This window comes from Lates calcarifer, unplaced genomic scaffold (assembly GCF_001640805.2).
Source record: "Lates calcarifer isolate ASB-BC8 unplaced genomic scaffold, TLL_Latcal_v3 scaffold_3_8, whole genome shotgun sequence".
Taxonomy (NCBI): Eukaryota; Metazoa; Chordata; class Actinopteri; family Centropomidae; genus Lates; species Lates calcarifer.
Window position 1 is genome coordinate 8,174 of NW_026118160.1, and position 19,914 is coordinate 28,087.

General features: G+C 40.4%; 3 protein-coding genes across 8 annotated transcripts; 2 read left to right on the top strand and 1 right to left on the bottom strand.

The window, feature by feature from the left end:
* Window positions 1–3,592: 3,592 nt before the first annotated feature.
* LOC108901667 (CD276 antigen) lies at window positions 3,593–7,243 on the top strand. The gene is made up of 4 exons (XM_018703225.2): window positions 3,593–4,270; window positions 5,989–6,351; window positions 6,700–7,032; window positions 7,161–7,243. Exons 1-4 carry the CDS (start codon window positions 4,204–4,206, stop codon window positions 7,193–7,195), a joined length of 798 nt encoding a protein of 265 aa, XP_018558741.1. The 5' UTR covers window positions 3,593–4,203; the 3' UTR covers window positions 7,196–7,243.
* A 2,806-nt stretch (window positions 7,244–10,049) lies between these two features.
* Window positions 10,050–14,033, bottom strand: LOC108901683 (uncharacterized). Of its 6 annotated transcripts, none has more exons than XM_018703251.2 (7): window positions 13,791–14,031; window positions 12,842–13,198; window positions 12,585–12,623; window positions 12,383–12,457; window positions 12,033–12,128; window positions 11,723–11,794; window positions 10,050–11,239 (listed from the first exon to the last, which is right to left on the bottom strand). In XM_018703251.2, the coding sequence occupies exons 1-7, from the start codon at window positions 13,834–13,836 to the stop codon at window positions 11,184–11,186; spliced, it is 741 nt and encodes a 246-aa protein (XP_018558767.1). In that variant the 5' UTR covers window positions 13,837–14,031; the 3' UTR covers window positions 10,050–11,183. The 6 variants fall into 6 exon arrangements, with proteins under 6 accessions (XP_018558767.1, XP_018558783.1, XP_018558774.1 ...); XM_018703267.2 differs by having other exon boundaries at window positions 10,050–11,233; window positions 13,791–14,030; XM_018703258.2 differs by having other exon boundaries at window positions 10,050–11,236; window positions 13,791–14,030.
* Window positions 14,034–14,763: 730 nt separating this feature from the next.
* LOC127138988 (Fc receptor-like protein 4) lies at window positions 14,764–18,987 on the top strand. The gene is made up of 5 exons (XM_051069570.1): window positions 14,764–14,940; window positions 16,405–16,671; window positions 16,791–17,051; window positions 17,840–17,992; window positions 18,526–18,987. The coding sequence occupies exons 1-5, from the start codon at window positions 14,856–14,858 to the stop codon at window positions 18,573–18,575; spliced, it is 816 nt and encodes a 271-aa protein (XP_050925527.1). The 5' UTR covers window positions 14,764–14,855; the 3' UTR covers window positions 18,576–18,987.
* The last annotated feature ends 927 nt before the right edge of the window (window positions 18,988–19,914 follow it).

The window sequence follows — 19,914 nt, forward strand, 5'->3', positions numbered from 1 at the left end:
CATACAGACCCCTATCAGTCCAGCTCAGACTGTTACTGGTTTAAGAGAGTGAAGTTTATAGCAATTTGCAAAATTTGGAGATTAGTGACAAACTAACCAGTTAGACTACATACAGACAAGCTTTCATTTTAGCTGTTAGTAACAGTTTGCCATGAGCTTAACCAGCGTGCTGTGCTTCGTGTTAAACATGTCATGAGACTGTGGACAACGTTTGAGCCAGCTTTGACATCTGCAGATATGAGTTTCTGAAGAGGGGCCTGCTGAGGTTAGATGTGCTGAATAATATCCATTTTCATATCAGAAAAAACACTGCATTAAACATTGTCTTAGCTCACTGAGCTGAGGTCAACAGGTAATATAACCAACCTGTGAGGTGGCTCACCCCCGTAAGATAAACACATAAATGATCCCTGATAGAACCGATAATTAAAGGCACATCAGTGACAGGGAATGCTATTAAAACTAAACTATAAACTGGTGACATTAACTGCAAAAGAAGATTTTTATTGATACATTTCAGGTAGAATTTAGTTTTCAATAAGGAAAATGCTGTAAGAAACCTGAATTTGTTGCAACAAATTTAAAATAAAAGCTTTTATGCTAATTATTTTCTGTGATAATATTTTTCAGAGCTCATCATCTGTGACAGCTCTTGGCTCTCCTGACTGTAACCTCCCTGTGGCAGCTTCTCACAGACTCAATCAACTCCTCTTCCCCTCCCCCTCAAACACACACACACAGACACACACACACAGAGACCCCCTTCCAAAAACCCATCAAAGAGTAATACAATGGCTCCATCTGTAGGATAAAGTAGAGAGTCGCAACAGGAAGTTACCCCAAAATCTGAGGTTTCAAACAGGAAGTTGGGTTTCCGAACTTTGACGGGCCAGAACCGGCACACGCTTCGACCCAAACTCACAATTTTCGGAGGACTTCTTCCAAAAATTGTCAAGGAGGGGCTGACAACATTTGAAGTGAATCTGGTCACCCGTCTAGAAACTGGACATCACACTATAAAATATGTCATTTCCTGCTATAAATAGGTGGCGCTACAACAATTGTATGAATATTGACATATGGATGTGTGCAGATAGGTACCATTAACAATCCTGTAAAGTTTGATGCAGTTTGGACAAAGTATGGCCGAAATATAGCAAAAATAAAGCAACTTCCTGTTTCGTGGCGAGTAATCGAACTTTGAGGGGCCATAACTTCCACGCCCTTCAATGAAAAGTCCGAAACTTTTGCAATTTAACTTCGTCTATGTCTTAAGAACAAATTATCAAATTTTGAAGTCAATCGGATAATGCGTCTAGGACTAGTTCGCGTTCAAGCGACCCCTGGAAATGGCCAAAAACACACAATTTTTTCACCTTCCGGTCAAAATAAAAATACTTTCTGTTGGGTTTAGAATATGGCTCCAAGAGACTTTTTGGTGCGTCATGGGATGTTACATATGTGTGCAGATTTTCAGATTTTTAGGCGCAACGGGCTTGAGGGGCTGTTCCGTTAAAAATGTAGGTGGCGCTACCGAGGCCATTTTGCCACACCCATGCTCAAGACCCCTAAATTCTTAAATTTTTCGCCGTGCCTGACGCGTCTGCAAATTTTCAGGAGTTTTGACGCATTTTAAGGCCCTCAAAAAGGCGATCAAAGAGGCGGAAAAAGAAGAAAAAAAATAATAATAATAATAATAATAATAAACCGAACGAAAACAAGAGGGTCCTTGCAACTCGTTGCATGGCCCCGTTGGGCCCACGCAACTCGTTGCTCGGGCCCTAATAATAATAATAATAATAATAATAAACAGACCGAAAACAAGAGGGTCCTTGCAACTCGTTGCATGGCCCCGTTGGGCCCACGCAACTCGTTGCTCGGGCCCTAATTAAAGCTGCGAGCAGCGTTGAACGGGCCCTCGCACCCGGCGTCCGTTGGGGAGCGGCGACCGCGGGACCCCGGCAACCGCGGGGTCAACGCAGGTCGCAGGGCACACGCTGGCGTAACAGTTCACACTTCCCAGATGTAAAAATTTTAAATAAAAGCTTTTATGCTAATTATTTTCTGTGATAATATTATTCAGAGCTCATCATCTGTGACAGATCATGGCTCTATTGACTGTAACCTCCCTGTGGCAGCTTCTCACAGACACAATCAACTCCTCTTCCCCTCCCCCCTCAGACACACACAGACACACACACACAGAGACCCCCTTCCAAAAACCCATCAAAGAGTAATACAATGGCTCCATCTGTAGGATAAAGTAGAGAGTCGCAACAGGAAGTTACCCCAAAATCTGAGGTTTCAAACAGGAAGTTGGGTTTCCGAACTTTGACGGGCCAGAACCGGCACACGCTTCGACCCAAACTCACAATTTTCGGAGCCAGTCTTCCAAAAATCCTTAAGTCTGTCCTGACAACATTTGAAGTGAATCTGGTCACCCGTCTAGAAACTGGACATCACACTATAAAATATGTCATTTCCTGCTATAAATAGGTGGTGCTACAACAATTGTATGAATATTGACATATGGATGTGTGCAGATAGGTACCATTAACAATCCTGTAAAGTTTGATGCAGTTTGGACAAAGTATGGCCGAAATATAGCAAATTTAAAGCAACTTCCTGTTTTGTGGCGAGTGATCGAACTTTGAGGGGCCATAACTTCCACGCCCTTCAATGAAAAGTCCGAAACTTTTGCAATTTAACTTCGTCTATGTCTTAAGAACAAATTATCAAATTTTGAAGTCAATCGGATAATGCGTCTAGGACTAGTTCGCGTTCAAGCGACCCCTGGAAATGGCCAAAAACACACAATTTTTTCACCTTCCGGTCAAAATAAAAATACTTTCTGTTGGGTTTAGAATATGGCTCCAAGAGACTTTTTGGTGCGTCATGGGATGTTACATATGTGTGCAGATTTTCAGATTTTTAGGCGCAACGGGCTTGAGGGGCTGTTCCGTTAAAAATGTAGGTGGCGCTACCGAGGCCATTTTGCCACACCCATGCTCAAGACCCCTAAATTCTTAAATTTTTCACCGTGCCTGACGCGTCTGCAAATTTTCAGGAGTTTTGACGCATTTTAAGGCCCTCAAAAAGGCGATCAAAGAGGCGGAAAAAGAAGAAAAAAAATAATAATAATAATAATAATAATAAACCGAACGAAAACAAGAGGGTCCTTGCAACTCGTTGCATGGCCCCGTTGGGCCCACGCAACTCGTTGCTCGGGCCCTAATAATAATAAACCGAACGAAAACAAGAGGGTCCTTGCAACTCGTTGCATGGCCCCGTTGGGCCCACGCAACTCGTTGCTCGGGCCCTAATAATAATAAACCGAACGAAAACAAGAGGGTCCTTGCAACTCGTTGCATGGCCCCGTTGGGCCCACGCAACTCGTTGCTCGGGCCCTAATAATAATAAACCGAACGAAAACAAGAGGGTCCTTGCAACTCGTTGCATGGCCCCGTTGGGCCCACGCAACTCGTTGCTCGGGCCCTAATAATAATAAACCGACCGAAAACAAGAGGGTCCTTGCAACTCGTTGCATGGCCCCGTTGGGCCCACGCAACTCGTTGCTCGGGCCCTAAATATACGACACGTTAGCTTCACTGTATAAACATAGCTTAACAATAGCTCATATTTAGCTAAAGCTAACTTAATTAAACAATTATACAAAGAAAGTTAACAAAGTTAAAATCTGACTGAAGTCACAGATAATATCTTAACATTACACCATAGCAACAAATACTAACCTTGTGCCTCTTCGGAGGGTTGTTAATACATGAAACATTTCCTTTTAATTTTCTCCATTTAGCGTTTCTGTCTGTCACAGTACTGTTTGTTTACAGCGGAAAAATAAAATAAAAGCCCTTATAATCAAAATGAGAAATAAGACCGTATAAGCTTAAAACCAGCAGCGGATCGTATAACAGCAATAGATCAGCGCAGAAAACATGGAGTCTTCCTGTGTCCCAGAAATACTGCATTTTTTTTACTATTGTGTGTGTGTGTGTGTGTGAGAGAGCCTACAGGGAGCGACAGGGAACTCCTCATTCCGACTCCGACTCCTATTACTAAGGACAAGCGAAAGAGAAAGTATTTTCCAGGCGGCTGCTGATCAAATCACCAGTTGTTTCTCTTCTTTTCTTTTCTTTTCTTTTTTTGAGTTACAGTGGATGGTCTATTCTTTACATAGTCTTCAGTATGTTTAGGAAACTCTACTTAGCAGTGACCACTGTTCTGTTTATTTCTACTTTGATACCGCGTACAGGTAAGCCATTTCCTTAACCACACCTATTGAAAGACCATCGACACTACAGAACAAACCTCCTTTTGTTTTTCCACTCAGCTTTAAAGGCTTTACTCGCTGTTTCTGAAAACATGATATGTCCTAAATGTATACCGTATTAATCAGAGCTAAGTGGATTCACAAAGGACCCTGAACTTTTCTTTCGTGTTTTTTCCCCTCGTGATATTTTATTCACACCTGCATTCATCAGCGAGTCAGTTCATCAGTTCATCAGTTCAGAAATATCAACTTGTATTAGGCTTCTTTTTACATTTACATTACAGTGATATTCTAAACATCAAGCTGATCTGAAGGAGCTCATCCAGGATCTAAAACCAGCCTCAGAGACCTGTGGACGGTTTAAGGAATTAAATAAACGGACTTTACAGCTTTATAAAGCTGCACCAAATACATTAGAATAGGAATATTCTAATAATGAGATGATTGATTATTAATTTTTGTAGGTTTTATTATGAATAATATAATTTATTCAGTATACAGAAAAAAGGTCTCTCTTTGTCTTCAGTGTTGGATGTCAGAACACAGATGTAGGAGCTGTGTAAGTGTTTTTAACTTTAATCACAGAATCCAGCAGATGAAGATGAATTTGTTTAAAGACTTAAAGATTCTAAATAGAATAGTTTGAGTGAAATAAATGATTTAATGAGTATGTGCAGTGTTCAGGTTGATCTTGACATCACCTTGTGTCTGAATGGTTATATATGTAAATATATGTGTGTATATGTATGTATATATGTGATGGAGTTATTTAAGGTTGTGTGAGAAACCAGGGGACAAATAAAATAAAATAAAATAAAATAAAATAATTTTATTTGACAAAAATGCTACAGCACAAAGGCAACACTCAGATTATACAGAACAAATAAGGAGGGTGTGCAGGGCTGAAGCTGTCAAAAAGTAACTTCTCCTTTCCTAAACACTTTTTCTTGACCTCAATGGAAAATGTCACAAGGTCAAGGAAAGGCAAGAAGGAGAGAAGGAATTAGGAAAAGAGAACTGTGGTGTTTAGAGAATCTGACTTACACTAGGCTAAAGTAATTTTTAATGTATAAAATAAAGATGCACATGCACAGTGACTCAGTGCTGAAGGCTACAGTTCAGTAAGGTTTCCCTTCCAACACAGAATCACTGTTCTGAAAGAAAAGATGTTTTCAGTTTATACACAGGGAACATTTAACCATCAGTTACTCATAGGAGATATTGTTTTTTGTTTTTTTTAAAAAAAACATGTAAGATAGAAATGTTGAAAAAATATATTAACATATAAAGAATATTCAAGTAGCGAAAATCTGTCCATTAAGATAATACCTCACTAAAGATAAAGAATTGAGCCAGGGTCTACAGTAAGTTATATTCACAGAAGTATAGTAGTTTCCTTTCATGGGACCTTTGACCTTTTTATACCTGGATTTGTTTAGTTCATTCCACAGTGTGATTTTGTGAAACCACATGTATGGTACATCATGTTTACCATACATGTGTACATCTGTAGATTGTCTTAGAAAACTCAACAAGGTCTGATCAGTTTCACCTCAGCACAGCAGCATGATTGTCAACAACTCTGCAGCTCAGGTGTGGGAGAGTTAAATACAGAGGCAGAAGAACATGGAGGGAACAACCTTCCCCTGTTTGTTTTCTCTCTGCTAACTGGTTCACCTGAATCATCTCTGTCTCCTCAGCAGGAACATTTGTAGTGAATGTGGCACAGACCTCCTATCAGGCAGAGGAGAACCACAACATCACACTGGACTGGACCTTCACCACCACAACTCACCGCTCTCTGGACTCTGTTTCTTTCCTCTGTGAACTGTTTACTGATCTGAAAGTCTCAGTCCTGTTTCATCTCCATGAGGGTGTTGAGGTCTCAGAGTCTCAGGATAAACAGTTTTCAGGACGAGTCCAGTTTGACAAAGACGTCCTCAGAGAAGGACGAATCAGACTTCATGTGTCCAGACTCAGGACTGAGGACTCAGGTCTGTACAGGTGTGACGTGAAGACAAATTATGGTTCGAGCTCTGACAAATGTCGACTCAATGTCACTGGTGAGTTGATTCAGTAGAAAACTCTTTTCATGGCTGGTAATCAGTGTACAGACAATGCTGCACTGTGGTATTTACTGACATTGACAGAGGCACAATTGTTTTCTCATTGATGAGTCCAAACTTCAGATATGAATGAACTTTCACTTTCCTGATTTTCTGGAATTTTTTGCTTCATTTGGATTGATATTTGTCTGTAGTTATATTAAAGCCTGTATACTATGTCCTAATAACAGACTTAAAAATAATTTCTCATTAAGAACCAGCCATTGTAGTGTTAAACTATATTTAGAAACAAAGAGTTCAGTGATGTTGTAACTTTAAGTCTAAATACAATGTTTGTTTCCTCAGAGCAACCTAAAGTGATTGGTTCAACAGTTAAAGCAGCAGTCGGTGAGGATGTCATCCTGCCATGCCACCTGGAGCCCCCACATAACGTCACAACTCTAACAGTGGTGTGGAAATTCAATGGAAACATTGTGCATCTCTATAGAAGTAAAAGAGATGATCTAACTGAACACCTGAACTTCAAAGACAGAACGTCCCTCTTCAAAGATGAAATGGTTAAAGGAAACATTTCATTAAAACTGACCAGTGTCACAGAAAATGATGAAGGAAATTACACCTGCAATGTGCCCAAACTGGAAAGTCAGGTCAAACGTGACATTGTTACCCTCATTGTTAGTAAGTACATATAACCCAACACATCAGTGAAATGAAATAATTCTACTTTTGTAACATGTTAAGGGTATTTGTCACTTAAACACAATAAACACAATTACAATCTAACACAAATGTTCATTTTTCCACAGTGAAACACGGAAAGAGGGTTGATCCCAGTGAGTAAATATCTTGAGTTCAATCTGTTTGTATCACAATTAGCTTTTATCACCACAACAATCTCTTTTCCTGTTTGTCTGAATTCTATCACATATTTGAATATTTAATCTCATGAAAATATTAACAGTACAAAAAAGTTCTGTCTATCCTATAATGTACATGCAGATATACAGACAGTTTTAACTTTATCAGTGGAAAAAAACTTGGTTGATTATTTGTTGTACTGGTTTCCTGTGAAATTAAGAATCTTTTTACTTTTTACTTCCAGAAACAGAAAACAAGACATGTAAGTAGAAAAACAGTTGTCTTTACTGTATCCTATAGATCTAAAGTTACTCCTGTGTCATTCGTTCTCCCTTTCTTAAAGAAACTGTTGAATCTGTAAGTGGTCAGTGTTAAAGCATCATCTGCTGGAGGATTGTTGAGTTTGTTCAGCAAATTTGGTCCATTATTGTTTTACTGGTCTCCTGTTAAATTAAGTATTAAATTCAGAATCCCTCTGATTATTTTTGGGTTTGATTTTAAGACACCTGAGCAGTCATGTAGAAAAAGGATGGATGTTATCAGAGTGAAGAACAAATCTTTTCTCTGTTCTTTCAGGGATTTGGGTTGTGGTTGTGGTTGGTGTCCTTGCATTTATCATTGGAATCATCATTGGAATCATCATTGGATTCATCATCTGTCATTATAAACAAAATCGCAGAGATGCCAGTAAGTCACAAATTTCTCCTCTGTTCATTTAAAGAACAGGTCAGATGCTCATGACTGTTCATTCCTCCTCCTTCCATGTACAGCTGATATGAAGAATAAGCAAACGATGCTTTTAATGACCAGTGTGAACAGGAGCAATGATTGGAACTGTGCTCATGAGCACCAGTATTATGTTTTAAAGACTGACTTGAACTTGAACTGTGAATGAGTCCTTCCCTGTAATGTTGAGTTTGACTGTTCATTTGTTTAGAAACCTAGAAACTGAGTTTAACACGTTCATACAGGCATGATTACTCTTTTACTCTTTTACTGCTAATTATTGTTCCTTTGTGTTTTTTTGACTCTCTTTTGTCTTATTTGCTGCCTCAGATAGATGATTCTTGTTTTTAACATGTGCTGCAAAAGACTGAGTTGATGACTGACATTTCATTGAAACTGTCATATTACCAGTTTCTCATTATATAGATCGAACACGAGGCTGGAACCAAAAGAATGCCAATGATGGAGGGGATCCCACATCTCTTAGAGCCATGCAGAGCAATGACAACATGGACAACAATGCAGAAAACAATGACAATGAAGACGACGTGCAACTTCAGAGCTAGAATCCCCCCCCCCCCCGTATAACTTTATAGCTCTGCATGTTCTTTTGATTTAATTACAGTGTATTTGTGATTCAGCCAATAGTACCACACCATTACAGTTAGTGTTGTGCAAAAAACTTTAAAGGGGAAAGTATGTTACTTTAAAACATTACAAATTTAACTAAACTGATCAACAGAGTTACAGTTTTGACTGAGTTCAAAGACGTCCATGTTTTGTGAGAGATTTCTACTAAAGTTAGCATGCTAACCTTCTAGCTCTGACACACTTGTTCTTGTAATACCACGTTACACCTCAAGGGGTGATAGTGAGTCACTGTAGCATTAAAGCTGAGCTCAGTCCAATGTAAGAGGATGAAGATGTAGAGGTGTAGTCACTTCCTCCAGTCTTCCCTCAAACTCAGGAATTTCTCATATACAGCACCGTCACACCGCTGCTGGTTAACATTCCTCTCATGTGTTTGATTGGTTTTGTTGACGGTCTCTCACCTGTGGTCCAGATCATACATGTGTGTGTATATATATATATAGTGGTGATCTGTTCTGTGTGTTTTTACCTTGTTTTATTACTTTCTGAAAGATTTGTTTTGAAAGGTAGTATGAAGCTTTGTAGGCTGTGAAACATCTGGATACAGAGGCTGAGATGTTGAAATTGTGATTGTTGTTTGTTGAAAATATATATTTACTTAATTTTTACTTGTATATATTACTTGACATTGTCATTACGATCATTGAACACTACTTTAATCCTCTCACACTCTGATAAGACCTCTGTTTTATGCATTATAACACATTTACAAAATGACAATTCAATTTCAGAAAAAGCCACATTTTTAAATTCAGATTATTTTTGTGATGTTCTTGGGAAGAATTTTACACAATCTCCAAGTTGTCTTTGCACTGAATTCTAGTAACACAGCAGCATTTACCAAAGACGTATCAAATCACTGCAAAGTGCAAACTATGCATCATTTAACTGAATGAAATTAACCTTTTATGACCCTGAGCCATAACTTGTATTTGTATTTGAGTGTGGTATCTGTCAGTTATTACTGTTTTAGCATAATCTGTTGTATACATTGTAAATATCTTTTAAAAAATATCCTCTCCTCTTTATGTTAGGAGAGTAGGTAAGATGCCTGTATTTTTAGTTGTTTTTTGTTTGTTGGTGTGGATGTGCTCTACTTATCACCTTTTCTACTCTGATAAATAAATCAGTTGTCTTTGGAGTGAAAATCTGCTGTAGCACTGGTGTGTGAAGAGAGGGGCATCATTTTATGCTATGCTAACAGGTACATACACTCACCGGACACTTCATTAGATTCACCTGCTCAACTGCTTGTTAATGCAAATATCTAATCAGCCAATCACATGGGAGCAACTCAGTGCATTTAGCCATGTGGATGTGGTCAGGCCGAGCTGCTGTAGTTCAGACTGAGCATCAGACTGGGGAAGAAAGACGATTAAAGTGACTTTGAATGTGGCTGTTGGTCTGTTTCAGAAACTGCTGATCTACTGTCTGATAGAGACGAGAAACGACACAAGGAATGATGCCAAATGTGAATATTTATTGTACCAAAGGTAGACAGAGATATCTGTTAGTATGGAGCAGTCAGTTTCATCAGTAATGTGGATGTTTTTGTGTGAACATCAGGAGGTGGGGTGTTGTATGGGTAAACACAAGTGCTGCTGGGCTTTTCCCTTCAGAGCACAACCAGCCCAGGTGCTGCAAACCTGCCTGGCTGCATCAACCACAGCTCTCCATTACTGCTACCCTGATGTGACAGTTGGTGCAGGGTAAATACCATAAAAAAACAAAACACACACACACACACCCAGCACTGTAACAAGAAAAACTGTAACATAACATTTCATATACTAATTTCATATATATTGCAGGGAGACATTTTTTATACCTTTACCACCAACTGTTTGAATTCACAGCCCAAAATAAACAAGGACGAACAATAATCAGCTGCAGGGTGGGACTAAATCTTCATTTAGCCTCAGGTCAAGTCCAGTATCAAGACATCTAAGGCCAAAGTCAAGTCAAAGTCCTGCTCTTTGAGCTTTGAGTGCAAACGACTCGTCTGTTCTTGGGGGAGCATAATGTGTCGTTTCAAGTCAAAGCTGAGTTGTAGGTCTTTTTTTTATTGGGAATCTAAATTCATCAAATTCATGACATTTGCTTAGCTGTGCACTAAGCTTTTAAAACTTCTAAATGCTGTGTGCAAAACCATACATTCTGATATTCCAGGTTAATACATTAAAAACACTTTAAAAAATACAAAGTAGTTTCCCAAATAACATTAATTTGTCCAGGGTTTAAAATATAAGTCAGAGTTTCCACCACAACGCAATGTGTTTGTGGTTCTAAAACCACTGTTATTAAAATTCATCAACAGTGTGTCTTTCCAGGGAAAAGTTCCCGACCACTCTGGATAATGCACAGATTACACACTGTTACCAGTACAGGAACAAATACATGTTATTTGGGTGAATCAGCTTCTTCACATTCATCATCTTTCAAAGTGCACAGTCTTGTCAAAGTGTCTGTAAAAATATAAACTTCCTCACTGTGTGCAAAATACTTTCTAGACCTTAACTTCTTGAAGTGTTCTCTGTGTGTGTTTGGGTGTCGTCTGTTCTTCCAACTCCTCATCCTCCCTCTGTGGTAACTCATCATTTCAGATTCTCCAGTTCGGCTTCATTTGCCGGCTCTGCTGCTGCTGCTGCTGCTGTGAGATCATAGAATTATATTAAATACACTGTGTTTGACAGTAACACAGCAACCTTACTGTTGGACACAACACTGGTATTGGACAGTTCTGCTCATCCCCATATTACATTCAATGACACCACTTATCAATAACTGAACATGACAGATACAATATAGTTAAGGGAAGATTAGCTTAAAGGTGCTATATGTACGTTTTGCTATTGCTACATAGCTAACGTTAGCATTAACAGCTGTTTACTAACCAGTCTAGAAGAAGCTCTTGTTAAGTCAACAGCTGTTAATGCTAACATTAGCTATGAAGTGATAGCTAAAACTTCAGGATCATTCCCCTCTAACTGAGTGACAGTCAGCAGCTCAAACTGCTGGAATCAGACCCAGAGAGTTCAGACTGATGCTGAACTCAGTTAAAAAGACTGAGAAGTCATTAAAAACCAGCATTCATCTGCAGGAAACTGACAGAAAGGTCAGATAGTGATAATACCTGAACGTCTGACTCGATTCAGCGACTGACTGAGACGTCGAAGAGACAAAAACACTTGGGACAAACAGAAACCTGCATAACATTAGAAACACAAAGAGATATTAATAATCAGTTCATGTTCAGAGATCACAGTCTTTCCTGGACACTGGATGTAAAACATGAGGTGTGAAGTTTTACATAGTGAAAGTAACTCAGGTGGTGCTCTAAATATCATATCACACACATCTGAATAGATTCTAATGATGCAGCTGGAATTATAACAGGTTTTATGTTAATGCAGTTAAATTGAAAGTGGAAATAAATGACTTACGCTTTGCACATTTCTTTTTCATCAATAGCACAAAGAGGACAAGGACAAGAACAGCAACAATAACTCCAGCAGCTATTTTCCAAACCTCGTTAGTATCTGGAAGAATATCAGAGACACTGAGCTGATTCCAGGTTGTAAAAGTGTTTAATGTGCAAAACTACTGTCACACTTTACACCTGCTTCTCTTTTCACTGAGCTGTCTGACGTTTCATTACTTCATATGCATGTGCATCTGTCCTCATTCACTACAGCAACAGACGTATAATGAAAACAGATTGTTGACTGAAGCATCCTGTGTTCACAGAGCTGAGAATAATCTGTTTCTCTTGAACTACTGAGAAGTTCCTCACCAGTGTCTGATGACTTGGTTGTGTTACTCTGGACGTTAGCAGTAGCCTGTATGATCCCTGAGCGTCCTGTTACATCTGCAATGACACAAAACAGCATTAAATGACCTGGAGAGAGCTGATGAAGACAAATCAACCCAAAGCTCAGTTCCTCCTGTGCACAACTGAGGAATTTAAAGCCAAAAACATGAAGACATTTTCTGACCCATGTGGTCGTTTGAGTCTCCTCCCTTTTTCTTTAGAACTGTAAGAGAAAACAAAAGAGACTTTGAAAGTTTGGACAGTACATGTGTGTTGTCATCACCTGTTCAGTTGCTTTTTCTTTTATTATAAAGTAATTCACCATTAATGACTGAGTCCTCGGATAACTAATATGTAAAGTGCTGTTAAGACTTTTATACAAAATGAATGGGTTTACTCTAATGTTACATTATATGTCTCTGTGGTGTTTAACATACTCACCAAGAATCAGCTTAATGCATTTCCTCTCATCCGGACTGTCCAGATGAAGACAGCAGCAGTACTCTCCTCCATCTGCCTCCGACACTCTGAAGAGTTTGAGTGAGGCGTTTCTTTTCTGAAACTCTTCTCTGGAAACAGATGCTCTCCCTGAGTGTTTATACAGGCCATCACTGTACCCTCCTCTGATGGTGTAAATGTCCTCGTTACCACGACTCCACTCCAGTCTATCATGGTCCACTCTGACAGTGAACTCAGGGAGACATGGGAGAATAACATCACTGCCGTTCACTGCTTCTACAGGCGGATTCTCCTTAAACCCTCCTGGACTAACAGGACAGCCTGTCCCTGTCAGCTGACCTGTGCACAAACAAACAAACAAACAAACAATTCATCAGACGTTTAGACTAATGTGAACTACTTAGTTTAACTGTTCCTTCTTTGCGTTTGGAGAATGACTCTGTCTTACATCAGGTGTCCTCACCAACAGGAGGAAAATCTTTTTCTTTAATAAGTTTAACTTGTTGCTTCCATCTCCATTCTTATGGTCTCAGGTTTTCTATTTGAATTCCCTTTCTTCGCTTTTAGAGCCAGATGTTTTCAGACTGAGGAAAACCGGCAACGCAAGAAGTTCCGCAGTTTCCGAGAAAAAATGGCAGCAACAGAAGTTCCGCAGGAAAAGATGTAATAGTCTGTAATATCACTGTAACATTAAAGCGTACTACACTAGAACAGCTGCCTTATTCTTTATCAGGAAAAGTTTTATGTTCGATATTTTCTGACAGACAGGGAAAAAAGGAGGAGATTGCGCAACCAAGTGAAAGCTGTCGAGACTTCCTTGAGTAAAAACAAACAAACATCAAGAACTCAAAACGAAACCAACTCAGTCAAGTTGATATGGACGAAAATACCAACCCACATCAGAGAACTCTGCTTTATGAAGTAGTCTTACCGTGGAATCCCATTAGCAGCAGGAGGATCAGGACTCCGTGAGGCATGACGGTCCGTCACAGTGACTGACTGCTGCTGATTTCACAATCAAGCTGAACGTGAACGCACCTCTCTGGTTGATCTGCCTGATCTGTCTTTTCTCAGCACGTTCAAGGTGTGTGAGCATTTTGGTATCGGCTTAGAGAGCTCTCATAACTGTACGAGCCATGCATGTGGACGCAATGCAACAAGGGAGAAAAGGGGCTGTAAATCCACAGCTGGCAAGAAGGAACCTTAGTTTAGGTTCATCACAGTTTCCTGTGTGTAGTGATGTTTTGAGCAGACGTATTTCACAGATATGCAGGAAGCATTTTGTGCATGCCTTCAAATCACTTTTGGAATACAAGATAGTAACTGCAGGATACTGCTGTGAATCTACTGATACTGTCACCAAGTGTTTTGAAGAAATCTACCATGATGAACTAACCCTAAATGGCGTTAAATGAACTGTCCACAGATGTGGACGTAAGAGTCTAAAGAATCGATTAAAAAGTATTTGTCTACCCTGAACACTTTTACCAACCTTTATCATACAACTGTTGATGAAAATACACCAAACCAACCATAACCATCTCCTTCACTATCACAGCTTTATCAGTTCTCACACTTCTTTCAGAGTCCTTCAGACAGTGTCTCACACTGACCCAAACAAGTGTAGAAAGTCGACTCACACACATCTACAGTTCAGGATGCTACAAATAGTTTAACAGACTTAGCATTGACTTGACTTGACACTGAAATGGACAGGTTTGTTTTGTGTTGGTGTGAACCACAGGAGGGCAGGAGAGCACAGCAGGTGTCAACATGAGCTCATGATGACTTCTCTGCTAAAACACACTTAAAGAGTCTTTGTATCCATCAGTGGATTACAACGACGATCCAAGATCCTTTATTTTCCAAAAGAGTTTGAAGTCAAGAAAATCATTTTCATCACAGGATGAAGTTTTACAAACTTGAGTTACCTTTGGCATGAGTGTGTCTGTTGCTCAGAGTATGTGCTAGTGTAGATTTCCTGTCTGAGCTCAGTATGTGGGTGGACTTTTCTCCGAAAGTGACTCAGAGAAGAAACGGCATCAACAGAATGGAGATCCCATCGTTCTGCCTTTTTATGTGTAAGAAATTTGACTTTTTTCAGTCATTTCACCATCAGCTCTCTCTATTGCAGCTGTGGTCTGTGGTCAGGGACAACCTGCTAAAAGACAGAAAAATAATTTTCTGATTGAAATTCTTTGATATCAGTTAGGTTCCATTGACTGTCTGATACCTTCTGTGATCAACGAACAGCAGCACAACATGTGGAGTAACATCAAATCTTGCTGTGTTGGATGGATGTTAAAGGGTCTGGTGTTTCCTAGCCATAGACTGTTCTCAGTTTTGTTTGTTCAGGTTTTGATCTAGCTGTCTTTAAGATTTCTGCCCCAACCCCAAAACAAAATGTTGCCTCTTAAAGTTGGACATTAGGAAAAAGAAAAACCTGAGCACATCAGTGGAGAAACATGATGAATGCAGATGAAGTTTTATACATGCTCCCACTGGGTGGACCCTGATTTCATTTTAAGATGGCAGGACGATCTAAGAGAACAAATGGTTCTTTGTTGGGGAAAAAATGGCAGAAGCTTCAGTCAGAAATGCTGCTCAGTTGGTGTTCGAACAGGAAGTGACATCTGCGTTTAGATTTATAGGAAAAATGTCAGAAAATTGGTCCCGGAAACTGTGGTTGACAGTGCACATCTGATGACTGTGATGTCTGTGCATTAGTGCGATATGCAGAGGAAAACCTAAAGAGCAACTCTTGGTGATGGCAGCAAGAACAGTCTGTAAACAGTTACATACGGTGGCTGTGCATAAAGCCCTCAGCACAGAGGTGAAGTCACATTTGAGAGTGTGGAGGTGTAAAAACCACAGAGGCACTGCTCTACAGAGGAGTAGAAAAAGTTATTAGGTAAGATTAGCCACTAGATGTGTGATGTGCAGCAAGAAAACAGAGGCCTGACTCGTGCAGTGAGGGAGCTCTGCAATAAAAGGTTGTTCTGGGAGATCATCTTCAACCCATCAGGATGATGGGTGACAGTGCTCCCATCCTCAGGGCATGGGTATGAATATGATGTGACTCATATGCTGTGGCCTTCACAGTCACCAGATCTCAACCCAACTGAACAGATACGACAGATTCATCCCTCCACTAGAGTTCAGAGACTTGGAGAATCAGTGCAGATGTGGATGTTCTGGCAGCTCGTGGTGACACTGAGACATGTGCTGGTTGTTGGTTTTTCCTTTAATTTGTCACCTTTTGTTGTATTTATTTATAATTTGGGTGAACTGTCGCTTTAACTTGGCAGCAGTGTTTCCTTTACTGTTGATAGTGTGATGACTTAGAAATCCCAACTTACTATTGGTCAAAGTAAAGTCACTAAAACCCCCACATTGTGGTGTGATAGTAGCAGCAGCAGTAACATGGCTGGAACAGGAACAGGACTGACCACATTATAGAAAATGCACAGGTCTTGTTATAAACACACTCATAAGGAGCAGATGACGATCTGACCCCGATGATCTTTTCCTGTCTGAACCCACAGCAGCCACACTGAGCGTCTATCCTGACAGACCTCAGTTCTTCCGCTACGAGACCTTCTCTCTAAGCTGCTCGGTGCCGGGGGGCTTCGATGGCTGGGCGGTGAAGAGAAACACCTCCTCTGGGTCGGTTGTTCCATGCGAGGTCGGCTGGGGTCGCTCAAATGGATCTTCCTGCACTATTAAGGGCGTGTACTCGTCAGACAGCGGACTGTACTGGTGCCAGTCTGAACGAGGGGAGTGCAGCAACGTCCTCAACATCACAGTCAACAGTATTTGTCACTTTGCTTTTTGTTGTACATTTTCTTTATTGAACATTTTGTTGATTTCCTGCAACTAAACAGACTGAGTTCTAAGACCAAAGACTGTGGTTTGTCTCTGTGTGTCTCAGCTGGAGATGTGATCATGGAGAGCCCTGCACATCCTGTAACAGAGGGACAACCAGTGACTCTTCACTGTTTCCACAAGGAAAGATATGGGGCGATATCTACGTCAGGTTTCAATGCTACGTTCTACAAAGACGGTGTTTTCATTGGGATCCACACTGAAGGAAAGTTGATCATTCCATCGGTGTCCAAGTCTGACGAAGGCCTCTACAAGTGTGGACATCCCACACAGGGAGAGTCACCGCAGAGTTTTCTGGCTGTGACAGGTGACGATGATGTTTCTGGCTCTTTGTACAGTTCAGGTGTGATGGACATATCTCTGAGACTACTTAAAATACTACTTGAGTACTTGAAATACTAGCAAGGCAGCTTCAGCCTCTTCGAGCTGACTGCTGCTTTTTAGACTCCACTCCACTTCATTTCTTTGAACGCAGAAATGAAACTTCATATTAACTGAGAAAAGGTCTACATGTGTAAATATGGGGGAAGTTGCGGTCCAGTCCAGTTACTGTTCTGCACTGATTCGACATCACACTCACACTGCTGCAGCTCTGTTAGAGCCATGAGACAGTTTTAAAGGATTGTAGTAGAACTGAATGGTGTTTGCTTGAGCCTCTGCAGCAGCACGCCGGTAGTCGACAGATGATTTAATAGCTTAAAGGCAAATGGAGACTGTCATCAGTAAACAGGTGTCCTCTAATAAATCTAATCAAATTCTCTTTTTACCATTGAACTGAAGAATCAGTCAACAGTCAACTTCAGGAAATATAACTTCAGGCAATGTCACATTCAGATGCAGCAAACAAAGGCAGAGTGAGCAGGCTCTGATCCAGGCCTCTGATTGGGGGTGGCACAATAGGTTGATGGGCTAAGCCCCGCCCCCAGGACTAACCAGGAAGTAGGGTTTTCAATAAGTTATAAGTTATAAGTTTAAGCAGTTTAAGCCTCTGACTGTCACTCAGTTAGAGGGAGATCGTATCGTGTTCAGGGAGCAGAGGTGTTGTAGGCAGGTGTGGTCACAGTGTTTTGATGTGATGCTGTTTCTTCCTCGTAGACCGAGCTCAGCCGACCAGCGTTCCTCCCACTCCTCCTCCTCCTCATCCTCCCATCATGACTGTGCCCAGGCTGGTGTGTTTCATCCTGCTGTTTGTCTTCTACACTGCCATAATGATACTGTGTGTGTGCATATACAGAAAGTGGGCTCAAGGTAAGAACACCTCTGAAACCGTTCTATATTCCAGTCTTTATTCTGCCTACAGACTTGTAAAGGCTTAGATCTGTCTCAAACCCTCAAACAGAGGGCTGGAGGAAACAGGACTGACTCTTCAGTCCGACCAGCCAACAGTTACCATACACACAGGTTACCATGGTGACTGACCTCAATAAAAAGTGAAACTGCTAAAGATACGGGAACAACAAGATGAGGCATGAAGGAAGAGAAACTACAGCACAGATTAAAATGAACTGCACACTGATGCCACCTACCTGAGGCTCAGAGCAGGTGACTGACAGCTAGAGCTTATTCAATGTTTTAACAGCTGCTGGGAAATGATAACAGTAACATTCAAAGGATAAAAACAAGCCTACACAGTGAAGTGTATGAGAGTTATGAAGTTATAAATGAAGATGGATAATATCATATCTGAGACTATGAGTGTTTAAACTGAAGGATGTTGTGTTTACCTGTCAACCCTGTTTAAAACAGCTGTAACGTGAATAATCTCTCTGCTCCTCCTGCAGTTCGAGCTGATGCTAAAAGAAGAAGAAGTCCTAATCATCTCGAACGGTGAGAAGAAGAAGAAGAGGAAGAAGAGAACACAGAATAACCAACCTGCCAACAAACATTATATGCTGAGAAATTTTTACTGCAAATTAGGCAATAATCTTATTTTATTTATTTATCCTGTTTTTAAAATGTATTGATGAGCTGTTTACATTAAAGTCTAAACGTCTAATAATCTGTATGAACTGGACCGTGTTGTTGAGAACGTCCTGGTTCCTGCATCTGATGAGTTTTATGATGGATCAGCTCTGTGGTCCAGTTGTACAGACAGGTCTCTGAGACAAAGCTGTTCTAGAGGCAGGACTCACTGTTTGAGTAGAAACTGAGTGGCTGCAGCTGATGAGGTACAATCAGTCTCTCCATTACTGAGAATCTGAGAACGTGTACTTCTTACCAGGAAGGCAGCTTTTGAGGCATCATTAGCTCTACTGTCAGGGTACTGCCAGTACAACCAGTGTCATTCAGCCTACCCACAGAGAGAGGGCACCATTGGGCCACTAAACCTTCATGGATTCCACTGGAATGGTAAACACACTTCTCTTTCTTTGGTTGTTGAGTTTCACCTCAGCAGCAAACTGCGATTTAACATCTGTTGAAATGAGACTTGAAGAAATCTACAGAGTCCATTTGGAGTAAAAGGTGACCCAGCTGCAGCAGAGGGATGGACACGAGCCAGATCAGTCTGTCAGAGTGACGGGGGCGCAGGTTAATGAAGGCAGCTGATCACACACTGATCACACTCCTGACTGATAATGAAACTATTGATCGCTTTCTGCTTTTCATCGCGTTTCTGGACCACAGTAAGACTTCTCTTTAAGTGTGTGCGCGCGTGTTGATCGCCTAATTACATTTGAATGAGATTAGGAACCACAGGAGCCGAGTGTAGGAGTACAACACTGTGTGTAACCACAGTAAATCTGTTGTGTTTGTCCTGTTAATTCAGTTTTATTTGACTTTTAAATCTTTGTGAAGTGAAGTGAAAGTAAAATGAACCGAGTGATAAGAACATGAAGAACCGGAAGAACAGGAAGAGAGGAGGGAGGGAGGAGGTTCCTACCTTTATATAAACAAACCTGACATTTTAGTTTGTCGACGTCTCATTTTAAAAACTTTATGTGTGTGACATCTGTAACATTTCCAACAGCAAATAACGCCTGAAAAGAAACAGTCTGGTTTAGAAGATAAAAAGATAAAGTTACAGCTAATTTGCTGAAATGTAAAAAGAAGGTGTTTTATTTTCTTGTTCTATTTTTAAATCAAATATAAAGACTGCACCTGCTTCAGAGTGGGAGATATTCAGATGTTATTCATCATGATCTTTGGTATTTTGTACAACTGCTCTAAAA

Bases quoted from the DNA above. Each gene is read 5' to 3' on its own strand.
- LOC127138988 (XM_051069570.1), top strand. From the start codon at position 14,856: ATGTGGGTGGACTTTTCTCCGAAAGTGACTCAGAGAAGAAACGGCATC. The intron at 17,052-17,839 runs GTGACGATGATG...TCTTCCTCGTAG, and splicing joins GAGTTTTCTGGCTGTGACAG to ACCGAGCTCAGCCGACCAGC. The intron at 17,993-18,525 runs GTAAGAACACCT...CTCCTCCTGCAG, and splicing joins ATACAGAAAGTGGGCTCAAG to TTCGAGCTGATGCTAAAAGA.
- LOC108901667 (XM_018703225.2), top strand. From the start codon at position 4,204: ATGTTTAGGAAACTCTACTTAGCAGTGACCACTGTTCTGTTTATTTCT. The intron at 4,271-5,988 runs GTAAGCCATTTC...CTGTCTCCTCAG, and splicing joins TACTTTGATACCGCGTACAG to CAGGAACATTTGTAGTGAAT. The intron at 7,033-7,160 runs GTAAGTACATAT...ATTTTTCCACAG, and splicing joins CATTGTTACCCTCATTGTTA to TGAAACACGGAAAGAGGGTT.
- LOC108901683 (XM_018703251.2), bottom strand. From the start codon at position 13,836: ATGCCTCACGGAGTCCTGATCCTCCTGCTGCTAATGGGATTCCACG. The intron at 13,199-13,790 runs GTAAGACTACTT...GTTTGTGCACAG, and splicing joins GCTGCTAATGGGATTCCACG to GTCAGCTGACAGGGACAGGC. The intron at 12,624-12,841 runs GTGAGTATGTTA...TTTCTCTTACAG, and splicing joins ATGCATTAAGCTGATTCTTG to TTCTAAAGAAAAAGGGAGGA.